At 39.8% G+C, this 19,034-nt stretch overlaps 1 protein-coding gene across 1 annotated transcript; it reads left to right on the top strand.

Annotated features, from left to right (window-relative positions):
• The first annotated feature begins 208 nt into the window (after nt 1-208).
• Nucleotides 209-2,338, top strand: LOC145163007 (chaperonin 60 subunit beta). Its single transcript, XM_079081948.1, has 2 exons — nt 209-501; nt 2,157-2,338. Exon 1 carries the CDS (start codon nt 343-345, stop codon nt 484-486), a length of 144 nt encoding a protein of 47 aa, XP_078938074.1. The 5' UTR covers nt 209-342; the 3' UTR covers nt 487-501; nt 2,157-2,338.
• The last annotated feature ends 16,696 nt before the right edge of the window (nt 2,339-19,034 follow it).

Here is a 19,034-nt window from a genome sequence, read left to right on the forward strand (position 1 = left end):
TTGCGGCATAGTTTGTTGCTCTTTTACCCGCTACGTCTACATAAAACTTTCTTCTGTCTTATAAAAAAATATATATATATATTTTCCATCGGCAATAAACATTTGTACATTTTTTTTTCCATAGACCACTTGTATACCATGCAATAATACTTGTACATCTATCTTGATTCTAAATTTTGTCATTGGACCGTGTAAAGCATCGTCATCGGTTACTTGCAGTCCTATTCACCTTCCCGAAACATCATCCTTCCGTCTGCAACTCTCCGTCTATGCCTCTATCTGCTTATATAACAATTAATTTCAAAATAGTGTGAACTACAGATATCAAACAAGAAAACGACGATGATGGGAGTGAGTATACAGCTGTTACTGGACTTAACTGTTGCTGGAATTTCGCTAATGATTGGATTTGGGATTTTCGCTTTCGTCGCTTCGATTCTCTGTTCTGCGGCGTTTTTTCACAACGCAAAAGCTCACTCTTCATGAACTAGTTCTAATAGGGTATGCCCTTGTCTTCGTTCTCCGATTGAGTGTTCTTGTTTTTGTTTGGAAATTCGGTTGTGCAATTTGGGTTTTTTTTGCCCTAGAATTTTTAAACACACTTTCTCTTTTTGATCTGTTTTGGAGAATTGCCGTTTAGGTATTATGTTTTTAATTTGTATTATCTAATTATTACAAATATTTAAGTTTGGAGAAAATGATATTGATTTTTGATCATAAGTGATTGATAAAGGAAAATAGTTTGTTAAGCTAAATCTATTTTAATAAATAAAAATGTTTTTGTTAAATCTTTATTCTAATAAATAAAATTGTTTTTGCTACTTGTTTTATTCTTATTTATCATGAGACATGACTTTTTATAGTAATTTTAAATTAAATTAAATCCACGTTTTTTTTAATTTTCATAAAAAGCTAATTTATATAGAGTATACATTGTATTAAATGTGATAATAAATGCCAAAAAATATGTATTTTACTTAAAGTTTTTTTTTTTACAAAATGCTAAATTATAATATTGACATTTTTACGAATATGCAATAAATTTATGTTTGGTTCGAATTAGTTGTTATTCTTTAGCTATAAATTTATACCTTTATTAATATAATATATTTTCTATTATATATATATATATATATATATATATATATATATATATATATATATATATATATACTTTTGAGCACTTGTATTCTTTTGAATTTGAATAAGTCATATTTTTTTTTTATCTAATATCTTTATTACCAATGATTTATTTCTTTTAGAAACCAAATTTTTGGTTTATTACTTTTAGAAACCAAATTTTTGGTCCTGTATAAACCACTTAATTTTCTAAGATCTTAACAATAATATACAAATCGATTTGTAAGTGTAAGATAAAAATACAACAATTCAGTTTAAAATTTGTGAATTTGATGTCTATGAAAATTTGTGATTAAAAACAATTATTTAAAATATGTTAATATTATTTTATAATAGTATAGATTTAATTACATGCTTATTCATCGTTTTGTTTCTATTTATTTCTAAATTTTTATTTTAAAAAATGTTTAACTTTTACATATTGATATTCCACACAATTATTTAAAATATGTCAATAATTTTTTTAATAGTATATAGAATTACTTACTTATTCATTATTGTGTTTATATTTATTTCAAATTCTACTTTCAGAAAATATTTAATGTTTATACTTTTATATTTAATTTTTTTTAATCAACCCGTATAGTACACGAGTGTGACACCTAGTTCTGTATAAATAATTAGAATACTCAAATGATTATTATTGCATAAGGAACATAAATTTTATTAATCTTAAATTCGATAATTAAACATAACTATTTATATATTTGTTGTCATTTTGTCGGTTAACTTTTATAAAATTAAAGGTTTTATAAAATAATTAGAGTACACAAATAAAAATTCAAAGTAATTAAAATACCCTTGTTCTTACAAAATATATTAGTAAAGAAAAATAATAAATGGAACTTGATAAAAATATGTAACGACTATTATATCGTTAAAATTGAGTATCATTTTTTTAATTTTGAATGTTTTGTTACTAACTCTTTAATTATTCGAATTTATTAAATATTTACAAGATAACTATCTGATAATATAATCTGTGTTTCTACATGTAATTAAAATTCATGTTGCAGGTTCATGGGTGTAGTCTAATTGAAAGCAACCACAAGGGTTTAATAAATTTTAATTTTGTATTTTACTTGTAGTTGGAAAATATGTAACATCTTATATTATGGTTCAATATATAAGTTTGAAGAACTGGCTGTTTGTTTGACATCTTAATGATCCTATAAAGAGGCTGAGTGTTTGGTTGAAACATTTTTAACTTCTTAATCGACCAAATGCAACAAAATTCTATCTGATTCGGTAAGTGATAAGGAGGAGTTTGGATGAGAAAAATTCCATCTGATACCCTTTCCTTAGAAACACAAGGTTGTCTGCCACATTTTTCTTTCTCCCTCTTCCCATCGATTCTTCCCCGCCACTCTCCCTTTCTTAGATGACGATTTTTGATGTGCCAGCCTCCGGCAGCGCCGCCCGTCTCCACCTTCGTCGCATCCCCCCTTGTCGCCTCCCCTATTGTTGGTAATTTTCTTACTCTATTTCTTTATGTTCGATTTTTTAATCCACCTTTTGGTCGATTTTTTCAAGCCCTAAAAACCTGTTAGGCTCGATTTGTATAAACTGTGTTTGAACTGTGTTCTTGTTACTCGAATTTTTTAGTGTTTATGTGATTTTTTTTCCAATGAATTAGTTTTCATTACCAAATTCATAAGAAATATTTACATTGATGTAACGGGTAAACGAGCAACAAACTGTGCCACAACCCCTTTTGGGTGGCAAAACTAATTCTTTAAAAACAACATCTATAGATCTTGGATTCATAACATTACTATGCATGACCCGTTGGACTCTATTGAGTAGCTCCACAACTTTTGGCGCAAGGAAACTGAAAGTATCAAATGCAAAGGGTATAAACGTGTGTTGATTTTCCATGCATGCTTTCTCATGTTTTGCCACTTTGCTTGATGCAACTTTTAAAGCAGTCTGCCTCACAGTGAAAACTCCTCTCCCCAAGCCCACAAGAGGGGAAACCCCTGTTAGATCCGCGCATGCATGTTTTCCTCCCGCCCATCCAAATACTAAAACATTAGCGAGTCTAAGTGTTGATCTTCCTTCTAATGGGTCAGTCAGAAAGTTCACAGGGGCCTCTTTCTTGGCAGAAACCCCAGTGTGCCTAAATATGTCGAAAAGAACATCCCTAACCAGATCGTGTCGGTATGTGAAATCATTTTTTTTTGCTAGCTTCTTGCTCTGTGTTTGAAAATCCGAAAATATATGTTCACTTTGTTACTGAAATATGTTATGTTCAAGCAAATTGTTGACTCTTGTTCTACTGTAATTGGCTTATGATGTTTTTGACCTGCAGACCATGGGCACACAGTAGTAGCGTTCTTGAGTGGAGGATATTGATATTGAGATTTAGAAATTTTATCTGTCACGTAATTTAATAGAATTTTAGTTAAAGTTATGGATATTTAGACAATTTTGGGTTAACAACTTTGTTGATTTTAAAGTTATGTTGACGTGAAGGGAGTAGTTTGAGAAAACAACAACAATAGTTCAAAGGGTTAAAATGGTCATTTTCATCATTAAGAGGCAGACATTAACATACCTTACCAAACATTAATTTATCATTCAGATATACAGAGCCTCTACATCATCCTCCAGGCCTTTGCATCATTCAGGTATGAATAATCAAGATGCTACCAATCAGCCCCTTAGTGTCCTCAAAGTGTTATATAATGGATTGACGTTGGCAATTTATGGGCCAAAGTAATCAATCCAAACGAGAAATGATGAAATGAGTTCGATCCATTTGAGTAATACTTTTGTGTCTAACTAATAGAACACGTCTTCAAAAAAAAATCGGACCTCTGTAAGACCGAGGAGTACTAGGTGGTGTAGATCAGTGGTCTATAGTTGGTTCCAAATTTCATGAAGCTTGCGGCCCTTAAGTAGCCTTAGGTCGGGCTCTAATGGTAAAAAATTAGGGCCGATCTTAACCGTTTGTTGTCTCATATTTACCTCCAAAACCTACCATATAGATACATCATACTTCTCAACCAAATTTTCCACCCTAAACTATATTTTTCTTGAAATCAATCATTCTTACAAATTTTCATTTTTTAAAAAATTATAAATAATCATAAAAATGACGAGTCGAAGTGACGGTCAATGTAGCCTTGATCTGTCACACCCCAAAACCGGAACGGCGGAAACGTTCTGGGGTGGAGAACGTCATGTACAGTATCATAACAATGCATAATAGTAAAAACAAGCAACAACATCCATTGGATTAATATAATAATTTTAATACAAGCGTGTTCTGTATAGTATGTAAGACACCAAAATGTATGATCAAAATAAAAGATGAGTCTTGTATGTGCTCCATCTTCTCAAAAGCTTCATCGGTACCTGTCTACTGATGACCTGAGAATACAAGTTATTTTGAAAGAGTTTATCAGCATAAAGCTGGTGAGTTCATAAGTATTTAGTGTCATTGCTTGTATAAAAATGTTTGTAACAACGTAGTGTAAACGTTCATAATTGTTTGTAAATAGTTGAACACTCTAGAAAATCCTATATTTTCTACTGTAATGTAGTCTTCTACCAAGACCCGACTGTTTGTATGTTTGCTCTTTTGTAAATGTAAGAGTTTTCCCCAATATAACTATCATTATGAAAATATAGTTTACTTAAATGTGTATGTGACAAAATCCCAAAGTAAATGTCATAGGAAAATAATGTTTTTCCTCAGCAGTGACGCTGCTGGTCATAAAGTGATGAAATACAGACTCCAGGTAGTACTAAATGTACAGTACACCTCGGGGAGTCTAAGGTAATGAAAATGTAGACTCCCGGTGGTATTAAATGAACAATACGCCTTGGAGAGTCTATTTTGCCTTTAATTCTTAATTGGTTAATTAAAGGTTTGAATGTGAACTCGTATGTAACCATGCTGATCGACGGCTGAATAACTGATGACCCTCCGGTGTCATATGTAGTGAGGTAACATTCTGTCACCTCTTGGCCTTATACGCTGGGACTGTAGCTAGCAGTCGGGGTGTGGGAGTGTCTGTCCCGTATAGATCTATACACACAATGCCCGCTCTCCCTCCAGGAGACTCTGGTTACAAAGTGATACCACAATGAAGTGGCGTATCGAGAAGTAGTATGTCACATTCGGTTTATAGTAATCAAAAGTTTGTATAGTATGTCATAGTGTAGTGATGTTTTCTCTTTACTAGTATATAGTATGTTCCCTTGTATAGTGTATAGTATGCTCTCTTCTATAGTGTATAGTGTGTTCTCTTTTATAGTGTATAGTATGTATTGTTTTCTCGATGTAGTACTTATGTAGTGACTCGTAAATGTACTGACTCTTGTATGAATCGTTGTAGTAGAAATAGTGAGTAGTAATCCCTTAACTATACCTATTATAGTTAAATAGTAATGATGTTTGTATGCCTTCGTTACACAAAGGCACTGAACTGAAGTGAAAGCTTTTATATCCAACATATATATATATATATATATATATATATATATATATATATATATATATATATATATATATATATATATAACTAAGAGTTCAACGACATTCGGACAAATAACAGGATACCCTAAGTCCACAACCAAACAAGGAACAGAAAATAAGGTGAGCTATCAGTCCTAAGTCCTTCAAGTCTTACTTATATAAATATATTAGTGTAGATAAGTTTGAAAATAATGTAAGTTTAAAAGAGTTTTGAAAACAGTTTTAGCATTTAAAAGAGTTTAGAAAAAGGTTTTGGAGTGCTTGAAATCCGTAAGTTTGATAGTAACTTGAAAGTAATAGTAAATCTTTCTGTTTGTTCTAGTTATTAATCATGTGTGATTAAAGCAATAACTAGAATGTTTCAACTTGTATCCCCCCCATAAAAGCATTTAAAATCATTTCAAAGGTTGATTAAGGGGTATGAACTCACCTGAAATGAGTGATGCGAATGTAAGATCGGGAAAAAGGATGCTAAGTGTCAAGTGAAGACTTGAACACACACACGGATCCTATTAACATATAAAGACACATATATGTATACAATTAGTGTATATTCAACTAATTAAGAAGGATAACACCCTTATAGTCTAGGAAACACTTATATTGAAGTGCTACAATAAAAAATGATTGCATAAAAGGAGTGTATGGTCACCAAATGGAGCTTTCGGTCCAAGTGGTATGTTCCTAGGAGTTTTTGGTCCATATGGTTTTCGGTCCATATGAGGTTTTCGGTCCAAATGGTTCTCGGTCCATGAGGTTAGGACCGAAAACTCAAGATCTTTGATGCATGTGGTGGTTTTCAAGGGCTTTCAAACATGCAAAGGGGTTCTAAGCTTTATCCAAAGACTTAAGTGAGTTTTAAGGTCTTAAAGGCACCTTTCTTTAGGTTTTTTAGTTTAAGGAGATGCACTAACCGAAAACTCCTTTTGTTCTTGGAAAAATGACGATTTCAAGGCTCTAAATCAAGTATCCTTACTAGATAACAAGTATAGGAGATAGATACTTACAATATGGAAGCAAAGAAAGGTGTTTTCGGCCCAAAACACTAGTGTGTGTTCTTGGTGTTCTTGAAGAACACTTGAAGATCTAAGAAAAAGAGAAGATTTCATGGATGAAATCATGTATAACTACTAGATGAAGTGTTGTATCAACAAATCAAGAGGAGAAACACTTACATTTTTGGAAGATTTGGAAGAAGCTCTTATGATACTTGAGAGAAAAAGTGGGTGTTCTTGAGTTTGGAAGTAAGAAATGAGGAAAGAAGGTGTAAACTCATGCCTTAAGCATGAGTTCTCGGTCAAAGGGGTTTTCGGCCCTATCCCTCATGTTTGGCCGCAACACCTTATTAAGATGTTAATTGTTTTATTTGTTCCCCAATAATTCTAAAAAAATACTTCCTTTCGTTTATTCTCTCGAAGAATAAATATTAAAAATACCCAAAAGGACTTTAAACCGAGCTAAAAATTAGCAGAAATGAATTTGACTTTTAATTTACGCGTTTGACTGTAGAGTTCGTACAAATGAAAATTTCGGGTTGTCACATCATCCCCCCGTTAGAGGTAATTTCGTCCCGAAATTAGAGTTCAAGCAACTAAGTTATTACAAATAACTAAGTAAAAAGATGAGGATATTTAAGTTTCATTTGATCCTCGCGCTCCCAAGTGAACTCCGGTCCTCGCTTGGCGTTCCAGCGAACCTTCACGATTGGGATGCGACTTTGCTTCGTTCGCTTGACCTCTCGGTCCATGATCTCTACAGGTTCTTCCACGAAGTTGAGGCTCTCGTTGATATCGATCTCGTCGAGTGGGATTACAAGAGTCTAGTCGGATAGGCACTTTTTCAAGTTCGAGACGTGGAAGGTAGGATGTACGTTACTAAGCTCGTGGGGTAGGTTGAGTTTGTATGCTACAGGGCCGATTCTCGCGAGAATCTCGAAAGGTCCTATGTATCTTGGATTCAGCGTTCCACGCTTTCCGAAGCGTATCAAGCCCTTCCAGGGTGAGACTTTCAAGAGGACTCGGTCTCCCACTTGGAATTCCAAAGGTTTCCTCCGTTTGTCTGCGTAGCTTTTCTGTTGGTCTCTAGAGGCTTTAAATCGTTCACGAATCTGAACGATCTTCTCTATCGTTTCCCGAATGATTTCCGGACCCGTGAGAGTGCTGTCAGGAACTCGTCCTTTAGCTAACTGAGTGTCACCCACCTCAGCCCAGCACAGAGGGGATCTGCACTTTCGGCCATAGAGGGCTTCGAATGGAGCAGCCTTGATGCTCGTGTGATAACTGTTGTTGTGGGAGAATTCAACAAGGGGTAAGTGGGTATCCCATGCCTTCCCAAAGTCAATCACGCAGGCTCGCAACATATCCTCCAAGGTTTGGATAGTTCTCTCACTTTGTCCGTCGGTCTGTGGATGGTAGGTCGTACTCATGTCCAGCCTCGTTCCTAGGGAGCTTTGTAATGACTGCCAGAACCTCGAAGTGAATCTACTATCTCTATCGGAGATAATAGACATATGAACACCATGCAGTCGTACGATCTCCCTAATGTATGTTCTTGTGAGCTTCTCCATTTTGTCGGTCTCTTTGATGGGTAGGAAGTGTGCGGACTTGGTCAATCTGTCGACGATGACCCAAATGGTATCAAGCCCACCCGTTGTCTTGGGTAGCTTGGTTATGAAGTCCATAGTGATCCGCTCCCACTTCCATTCAGGTATCTCTGGTTGCTGAAGTAGACCTGATGGTTTCTGGTATTTGACCTTAACCTTTGCGCAAGTAAGGCATTTACTCACGAAGCTAGCAATTTCTGCTTTCATGTTAGGCCACCAGTATAGCTTTTTAAGATTCAGATACATCTTATCTGAACCCGGGTGGATGGAATATCGAGTGTTGTGTGCTTCCTTCATGACCAAGTCTCTAAAGCCACCGTGTCTCGGTGTCCAGATCCGGTCCATGAGATATAAGGCTCCGTCACCCTTGACTTCCAAGTTCTTATCCATTCCACGTAGGGATTCTCCCGCCACATTTTCAGGTTTTAAGGCTTCGAACTGAGCCTCCTTAATTTGTGCGGATAGATGCGAATGGATCGTCATAGTTAATGACTTGACTCTTCGACCAGAATATGCTTTTCGACTTAGGGTGTCTGCTACCACGTTGGCTTTACCCGGATGATAACGAATTTCGCATTCGTAGTCGTTGAGTAGTTCGACCCACCGTCGTTGTCTCATATTGAGCTCCTTCTGGTTGAATATGTGTTGTAGGCTTTTGTGGTCTGTAAAGATAGTGCTTTTCGTACCATACAGGCAGTGTCTCCAGATCTTCAGGGCGAACACAATCGCTCCTAATTCGAGATCGTGAGTGGTGTAGTTGACCTCGTGTGTCTTCAGCTGTCTTAAGGCGTAGGCGATGACCTTACCTCGTTGCATCAGAACACAGCCGAGCCCCTGGTTGGATGCATCGCAGTATACCACGAAGTCGTCTATCCCTTCGGGGAGGGATAGTATCGGTGCGGTGCATAAGGCTCGCTTCAGCGTTTGGAACACCTTCTCTTGTTTCTCTTCCCATTCGAAGGCCACGCCTTTCTGGGTCAATGTCGTAAGGGGTTTCGCAATTCGAGAGAAGTTCTGTATGAATCTGCGGTAGTATCCAGCGAGGCCTAGAAATTGACGAATTTTTGTAGGCGTCTTCGGTGCTGACCAGTTCTCGATGGTTTTAATTTTGGAAGGCTCCACGTGGATTCCTTCTTCGCTATCCACGTGTCCTAAGAAGTCAACTCTTCGGATCCAAAATTCGCATTTAGAGAACTTTGCATAGAGCTTCTCTGATCGCAAGGTCTCTGAGACTTGTCGTAAATGATCGCTATGTTCCTCCTTACTTCGAGAGTAGATAAATATGTCATCGATGAAAACGATAACGAACTGATCCAAGTAAGGACGACATACCCTATTCATTAAGTCCATGAATACTACGGGCGCATTGGTCAATCCGAATGGCATCACCACGAACTCGTAGCGTCCGTAACGAGTTCGGAAGGCTGTCTTCGGACATCCTCCTCCAGGACTCGTAACTGGTGATACCCGGACCTCAGATCAATCTTGGAAAAGTAACTCGCCCCTTGCAGCTGGTCGAATAAATCGTCTATGCGAGGAAGAGGGTAACGATTTTTGATCGTAAGTTTGTTGAGTTTCCTGTAATCGATGCACATACGGAATGATCCGTCTTTCTTCTTCACGAATAAGACTGGTGCTCCCCAGGGTGAGAAGCTTGGTCTTATAAAGCCCTTGCTGAGTAGTTCGTTAAGTTGACCGGACAGTTCTTGCATCTCAGCAGGTGCTAGACGATAGGGCGATTTGGCTACGGGGGTCGCCCCTGGAATTAAGTCGATTCCGAACTCGACTTGACGTTGCGGGGGTAGTCCTGGGAGTTCTTCCGGAAAGACGTCGGGAAGGTCGCGTACTACTGGAAGGTCTTTTAGGTCTTTTGTTTTCCGGCTCGTATCGACAACGTGCGCCAGGAATGCATGATATTCCTTACGCAAGTACTTCTGGGCTTGAATACTCGAGATGATACGAAGACTCGTACTGGGTTTGTCTCCGTAAATCAACAAGGTTTCGTTATTCGGTAGGTTTAGGCGGACTGCCTTTTCGAAGCACATAATATCGGTACGATGGAGACTCAACCAGTCCATGCCCACAATGACATCGAAACTCTTGATTGCTACTGGAATGAGGTCGATTGGAAATGAATGATTATCTAGTGTGAGGGTACAACCTATGTAAATCTCGTTAGAACTCTCTGTCTTTCCGTTGGCCATTTCTACGACGAAGGGTTCTTTTAGAGCTTGCAGTGCTGGATTAAGTAAGTGTTTAAATTTTTGGTTTACGAAGCTCCTCTCTGCCCCACTATCAAATAGGATACACGCATAAGAGTTATCGAGAAGGAGCGTACCCGTGACTACTGTGGGGTCTGCCACGGCTTCATTGTGGCCAATAACAAGTAGTCTTCCTGCTCCTCCCGCATTCCCAGCTTTCGGACAGTTTCTTTTGAAGTGCCCTGTCTCGCCGCACCCGTAGCAGGCCTGGCTCACTCCTGCACCGGGAACCTGGGTGATGGGTTTGGGTGGTGTTCTGCAAAACCGGGCGGTATGGCCCTTCCGGTCGTAATTAGCGCAGTGCATTTCCCGGCAGGGGCCGTTATGATGGAAGGAGCACTTGGTGCACTTGGGTAGGCTCCCTGCATATGGTTTGGCTGGTACAGAGGCAGCAGGAGTAGTGGCAGCATGGACAGCCACCGTCTGTTGGTTCTTGGAAGAGGATTGAGCTGATTTGCCCTTCTTTCGGTCCCAACGCTTCCTCTTGTTGTCAGCTGTTTTGGTCGGTGCGGGGGCAGTCATGGTAGTTGTTGTTGGGGTAGAAGAAACCTCGTGATCGATGAGCCTTTGGTCCAATTCCTTGGCACTATCAAAGGTCGCAGGGTGTGATGCTAGAACGTTCCCTCGATATGGGGGTACCAGACCCCAGATGTATCTTTCGATTTTCTTTCTTTTGGTGGGGACCATGTTGGGACATAGAGTCACCAGGTCGCAGAACCTGGCTGTATAAGTCACTATGTCGGAACCCTTCATTTTGAGGTTCCACAGTTCCTCTTCGAGCTTCTGAATTTCGCCTCTCGGGCAGTACTCCCTTGTCATTAGGTCCTTCAGTGTATCCCAGCCCATGGCGTTAGCTGCTACCAGTGAGAGTGATTTGACATGGCCATTCCACCACGTCAGGGCCCTTTCGGTGAAGGTGCAAGCAACGAACTTTATCTTGCTTCCTTCTGGGCATGAGCACATGTCAAAGATTGCTTCTGTTCTCTCGATCCATTGGGACAGTGCAATGATCCCTCCGGTTCCGTTGAAGTATGTTGGTTTGCAGCTGATGAAATCTTTATAGGTACACTCGCGTGTACGTGGGTGATTTCACCATGGCTAGAGTTTGTGCCCGTTCCAGCTCCACTTGCCCCACCAGAGTTTACTTGGGCCATGGCTGCGGTCACAGCTGCGGTCACCGCTGCTTGAAACATCACCACATCGAACTGCGGAAGGGGTGGTGGTGGTGGAGTTTGATTCACAGGCGTGTTTCTGGTCGGACGCTTTCGAGGCGGCATCTTTTACTGAGAGTTTATAAAGATGATGATAATAGTAAGAATCAATTGCAAGTATGATGAGAGTGTTTCATGGACTAAATCGCCATAGTCCAACTATTAGATAGAGGCATAACAATAGAGTAGGGAAGCACAAGAGTAAGGACTTTCCAATAGATTAGATAACTGCCAATATTACTGGTATTAATGATGTAAAATGAGTTCGGGAAAAGTGACCTAACAATAGGTCTTACATCAAACCATAAGGGAAAATGTTGGCAGCTTAGAAGTCTAGTTAGAGTACTTTAAAAATTAGGAATATTATATAGACAAGTGCTCCATAGAGCACAGAAAAGAAAGGCTATTCCTTAATGCAAAAGTAAAGATGAGTCGACATCTTCTACCGGCGACGGGTTTCCCTCGGGCGAACCCTCAGATCTGCCAGCTGGCGTATAACTTCCTGAAGATGTCGCTCATGCGCCCTCTGACCCACTCGAAGTTCCATGACTTCGGCTCGGGATGCAGCTAATTGTTGCTGCAGAGTCTCATTGGTCCTCCTAGTCCTATCCATAGCCTATTCGAGTTGGCGAATGCGGACCGTGTTAAGGCCAGAGTTGGCGTCAATTTCCACTACTCGGTCGATGGTTGCATGACCTTGCTCGACGTTCAGAGCAATCCTACGGACCATAATGGGTAGGACCCGGTCAGCGGAACCTCCCTCGCTTATATTGTAAAAGCTTCGGTCCCCATTGTAAGGTAAGGGCTGACCCTGCTCAGCACTCCAACGATTCAGGGTTGCTGTGTCACACCCCAAAACCGGAACGACGGAAACATTCAGGGGTGGAGGACGTCATGTACAGTATCACAACAATGCATAGTAGTAAACAGGCAACAACATCATCCATTGCATTAATAATATAATTTAATACAAGTGTGTTCTGTTAAGTTTAATAGACACCAAAAATATGAAACAAAATAAAAGATGAGTCTTGAACGAGCTGCATCTTCTCAAAACCTGGCAACGGTACCTGTCTACTGGTGACCTGAGAATACAAGTTATTTTGAAAGAGTTTATCAGCTTTAATCTGGTGAATTCATAAGTATTTTAGTGTCATTGTTTGTATGAGAGTGTTTGTATGCACTTGATGTATAAGTTTGTAAATGTTTGTAAATGTTTGTAACTGTTTGAATCTCCTAGAAAATCCTATATTTTCTACTAAACGTAGCCTTCTACCAAGGCATCAAATGAAATGTATGTTTGTTTCTTGTAAAAGTGTGTATTTTCCCAAATATGACTATCATTAACCAAAAATATAGCTTTTACATTACCGTTCATTGTCTGAAGGTCACAAAGTGAATGTAATGGGGAAATAATAAAGTACCGTAGTGTTGTATTAAGTAACTACTACTGTACTAATTACCTTAAACTAATTGTTATTTAAAGTAACATGTGATATGCCTGTACCATACTACCGACTAAAAACACGACGATGAAAGACGTCGGAAGAAATGACATTTGGCACCCGTAGACTTGCAAGTCCCACTGTAGCGAGCAGCAAGGTGTAGGATAGTCAATCCAATATAGATCTATACACAAACTCAACGCTCCCCACTTAAGGAGATTCTGGATACAAAACGAGTCATGACAGGTGATGCCATGCCCCGTTACGTGGCTCACATAACTATTGTAATGTTCTTGTATATGTATTGTATGTACTAGCTGTATTGTATGTTCTCTCTGTCTAGTATGTATGTATGTTCTCTCTGTTTCTCATAATAGTATGTTCTCTTGTAGAATGTATAGTATGTACTAGCCGTATTGTATGTTCTCTCTCTGTCTAGTATGTATGTATGTTCTCTCTGTATGTTATTGTTTGTTTCTCGTCATAGTATTCTCTATCTGTATGTATTGACTCATGTATGAACTGACTCATTGTATGTTTCACTGTTCTAGTAATAGTATTGTAACTTCCTAAACTATACCTATTATAGTTTACTAGTAATGTTGTTTGTATGTATTAACATGTTCGTATACCTTTGCTACCCAAAGGTATTGAACTGAAAGAAGGAACTTTTATATCTATACATATATACATAATATATAACTAAGATTCCAACGACCTTCAGACAAATAACCGATACCCTAAGTCCACAACCAAACAAGGAACAGGAAGCAAGGTGAGCTATCAGTCCTAAGTCCTTTCAATCCTACTTATATAACTATATCTATATAGATACACATGTGACAAAGTATAAGTTTAAAAGAGTTTAATGAAAGTATTTAACATGTAAAAGTGTTTGCAAAACAGTTTGAAGTAGTTTGTTTGATAACACAGTTTGAAAAGTAAGAATCCACTTGTTTGGTAGTTATTAATCACATGTGATTGATATAATAACTATAATAGTTCAACTTGTATTCCCCCCCATAAAAGCATTTAAAATCATTTAAAAGGTTGATTTAGGGGTATGAACTCACCTGTAGTGAGTGGTTTGGATAAACGGATGGTATAGGATGCTAAGTGTCAAGTGAAGACTTGAGCACACACACGGATCCTATTTAACATATAATAACATATATATGTATCCAATTAGTCAATTAACAACTAATTTATCAAGTAAAGACACCCTAAACATGGATAACACTTTGATTCAAGTGCTAGAAGTACCAAGGGTTGCATCTAAGGGTTGTATAGCCACTTAAAGGAGTTTTCGGTCCAAGGGGTATGTTCCTAGGAGCTTTCGGTCCAAATGGTTTTCGGTCCAATGACCTTTCGGTCCATATGGTTTTCGGTCCAATGACCTTTCGGTCATGGAGTTCTCGGTCTAAGGAGGTTCAATCGAAAACTCATCAAATCTTGTAAAAATGATGTTTTTCAAGGGCTTTCAACAATCAATGAAGTGTTCTAGACTTAATACTAAGCATTAGGAAAGGCTTAAAGTCATTTTGCACCCTTCATAAGGGTTTTCGGTCTAAGGAGATGCACTAGACCGAAAACACCTTTGTTCTTGGATAAATGGATGTTTTCAAGGCCCTAAATCAAGTATCCTTACTAGATAACAAATATAGGAGATAGATACTTACAATATGGAAGCAAAGAAGGGTGTTTTCGGCCCAAAACACTAGTGTGTGTTCTTGGTGTTCTTGAAGAACACTTGAAGATCTAAGAAAATGGAATGATTTCATGGATGAAATCGTGTAGGATCACTAGATAATGGAAGAGATCAACTAAACAAGGAAGGAAACACTTATAATGTTGAAGATCTTGACAAAAATTCGGATGATACTTGAGAGAGAATTGTTCTTGACTTGGAAATGGGAAAAAAAAATAAAAATGACTAAGTGTCATTTATATACCCATTAGGGTTTTCGGCCCTAACACTATTTTGGGCCGAAAACTCCAAACTCTTGGAGTTTTGTGACTTAAATGTTGCACAATTAATCCTAAAGTATACTTCCTCAAATTTGTTCTCTCAAGAAAATAAATATAAAAATACCCAACCGGACTTTAAACCGGGCTAAAAATTAGCAGAAATGAATTTGACTTTTAATTGAAGTGTTTGACTGTAGAGTTCGTACAAATGAAATTTTCGGGTTGTCACATCATCCCCCCGTTAGAAGGAATTTCGTCCCGAAATTAGAGTTTAAGCAAATAAGTATTTACAAATAACTAAGTAAAAAGATGAGGATATTTCAGTTTCATCTGATCCTCTCGTTCCCAAGTGAATTCAGGTCCTCGCTTGGCGTTCCAGCGAACCTTCACTATCGGGATACGGCTTTGTTTCGTTTGCTTGACCTCCCGGTTTATGATCTCTACAGGTTCTTCCATGAAGTTGAGGCTCTCGTTGATCTCGATCTCGTCGAGTGGGATTACAAGAGTCTTGTCGGACAGACACTTTTTCAAGTTCGAGACGTGGAAAGTAGAATGTACGTTACTGAGTTCACGAGGTAAGTTAAGTTTGTAAGCTACAGGGCTGATTATAGCGAGAATCTCGAAAGGCCCTATGTATCTTGGATTTAGCTTTCCACGCTTTCCGAAGCGTATCAAGCCTTTCCAGGGTGAGACCTTGAATAGAACACGGTCGCCCACCTGGAATTCTAACGGTTTCCTTCGTTTATCTGCGTAGCTTTTCTGTCGGTTTCCAGAGGCTTTCAATCGTTCACGAATCTGAACGATCTTCTCGGTCGTTTCCCAAATGATCTCCGGACCCATGAGAGTGCTGTCAGGAACTCGTCCTTTAGCTAACTGGGTATCACCCACCTCATCCCATCACAGAGGAGATCTGCACTTTCGGCCATAGAGGGCCTCGAATGGAGCAGCCTTTATGCTCGTGTGATAACTATTGTTGTAGGAAAATTCGACAAGGGGTAAATGAGTATCCCATGCCTTCCCAAAGTCGATCACACAGGCTCGCAACATATCTTCCAAGGTTTGGATAGTCCTCTCACTTTGTCCGTCGGTTTGTGGATGATAGGCTGTACTCATGTCCAGCCTAGTTCCTAGGGAACTTTGTAGCGACTGCCAGAACCTCGAAGTGAATCTACTATCTCTGTCCGAGATAATGGATATGGGAACACTGTGCAGTCATACAATCTCCCATATGTAGGTTCTTATATGCTTCTCCATCTTGTCTGTTTCTTTGATAGGCAGGAAGTGTGCGGACTTGGTCAATCTGTCGTCCATGACCCATATGGTATCAAGTCCACCCGTGTCTTGGGCAGCTTGGTTATGAAGTCCATAGTGATCCGCTCCCACTTCCATTCTGGTATCTCAGGCTGTTGTAGAAGACTCGAGGGTTTCTGGTATTCGACCTTGACCTTTGCGCAAGTAAGGCATTTACTTACCAAGGTAGCAATCTCTGCTTTCATGTTAGGCCACCAGTATAGCTTTTTAAGATCCAAATACATCTTATCTGAACCTGGGTGGACGGAATAACGAGTGTTATGCGCCTCGGTCATGACCAAGTATTTGAAACCACCGTGTTTCGGTGTCCAGATCCGATCCATGAAATATAAGGCTCCGCCACCTTTGACTTCCAAGTTCTTATCCATCCCTCTCAGGGATTCACTCGCCACATTTTCAGGTTTCAAAGCGTCGAGCCGAGCCTCCTTAATTTGCGTGGACAAGTGTGAATGGATAGTCATAGTCAATGATTTGACTCTACGACCGGAGTATTCTTTCCGACTTAGGGCGTCAGCTACTACGTTGGCTTTACACGGATGATAACGAATTTCGCACTCGTAATCACTGAGTAGCTCGACCCACCGTCATTGTCTCATGTTGAGCTCCTTCTGGTCGAATATATGTTGTAGGCTTTTGTGGTCTGTAAAGATAGTGCTTTTTGTACCATACAGGTAATGTCTCCAGATCTTCAGAGCAAACACAACTGCTCCTAGCTCGAGATCGTGAGTGGTGTAGTTAACCTCGTGTGTCTTCAGCTGTCTCGAGGCATAGGCAATGACCTTACCTCGTTGCATCAGAACACAGCCTAGCCCTTGATTTGACACATCGCAATAGACAACGAAGTCTTCTATCCCTTCGGGGAGGGATAGTATTGGTGCGGTGCACAAGGCTCGCTTGAGCGTTTGGAACGCTCTCTCCTGCTTCGCTTCCCAATCAAAGGCCACGCCCTTCTGGGTCAGTGTTGTAAGAGGTTTCGCAATTCGGGAGAAGTTCTGAATGAACCTGCGATAGTAGCCAGCGAGGCCTAGAAATTGACGAATTTCGGTAGGCGTCTTCGGTGCTGACCAGCTCTCAATGGCTTTGATTTTGGAAGGGTCCACGTGTATTCCCTCTTCGCTAACCACGTGCCCTAAGAATTCGACTCTTCGGATCCAAAATTCTCATTTCGAGAACTTCGCATAGAGCTTCTACGAACGAAGCGTTTCTAAGACTAGTCGCAGATGTTGACTATGCTCCTCCTTACTACGAGAGTAGATAAGTATGTCATCGATGAAGACGATGACGAACTGATCCAAGTAAGGACGACACACCCTATTCATTAAATCCATGAATACTGCGGGCGCGTTGGTTAATCCGAACGACATCACTACGAATTCGTAGTGCCCATAACGAGTTCGGAAGGCTGTCTTCGGAACATCTTCCCCTAGCACTCGTAGTTGATGATATCCGGATCTTAGATCGATTTTTGAAAAGAAGTTCGCCCCTTGCAGTTGATCAAATAAATCGTCAATACGAGGCAGAGGATAACGATTTTTGACGGTCAGTTTGTTGAGCTCCCTGTAGTCGATACACATACGAAAGGATCCGTCTTTCTTCTTGACGAACAAGACTGGAGCTCTCCAGGGTGAGAAGCTTGGTCTTATAAAGCCCTTGCTGAGCAGTTCGTTAAGTTGACTGGATAGTTCTTGCATCTCTGCAGGTGCTAGACGATAGGTCGATTTGGCTACTGGGGTAGCCCCTGGAACTAAGTCGATTCTGAACTCGACTTGACGTTGCGGAGGTAATCTTGGGAGTTCTTCCGGAAATATGTTGGGAAAGTCGCGTACTACTGGAATGTTCTTAACGTCTTTCGCTTCTTGGCTCACATCGACAACATGAGTGAGGAATGCTCGATATTCCTTTCGAAGGTATTTCTGGGCTTGAATACTCGAGATGATACGAAGGTTCATGCCGGGTTTGTCGCCGTAAATTACTAGAGTTTCGCTAGACGACAGATTAAGGCGAACATCCTTTTCGTAACACATGATGTCGGCACGATGTAGACTCAACCAGTCCATGCCGATAACGACGTCAAAACTTTTAACTGAGACCGGCATGAGGTCGATCGAAAATGAATGGCTATCTAGAGTTAGGGTACACCCTATGAATATACTGCTAGTGCTCTCCGTCTTTCCATTAGCCATTTCTACAGTGAACGGTTCTTTAAGTGCTCGTGATTTTTGCTTAAGTAAATGAGCAAATTTTTGGTTCACGAAACTTCTCTCCGCTCCACTATCAAATAGTATGCATGCATAAGAGTTATCGAGGAGAAACGTACCAGTGACCACTGTGGGGTCGACAACCGCTTCCTCGTGGCCTATGGCCAGAACTCTTCCCACTCCGCCGGCGTTACCTACCTTCGAGCAGTTCCTTTTGTAGTGGCCCACTTCGCCACAACCGTAGCAGGCTTGGCCCACTCCAGCACCGGGGACTTGGTTGATTGGCCTTGTCGGAGCTTTACAGAAACGGGCAGTGTGCCCCTTCCTGATGCAGTTTGAACACATCATTTCCCGGCAGGCATCGATATGGTGGAAGTTGCATTTGTTTCACTTAGGCAAACTCCCTGCGTAC

This window comes from Lactuca virosa, chromosome 3, assembly GCF_052849685.1.
Source record: "Lactuca virosa cultivar CGN04683 chromosome 3, Lactuca_virosa_CGN04683_v6, whole genome shotgun sequence".
NCBI lineage: Eukaryota > Viridiplantae > Streptophyta > Magnoliopsida > Asterales > Asteraceae > Lactuca > Lactuca virosa.

Excerpts from the sequence above, each read along its gene's own strand:
- LOC145163007 (XM_079081948.1), top strand. The coding sequence starts at position 343 with ATGATGGGAGTGAGTATACAGCTGTTACTGGACTTAACTGTTGCTGGA.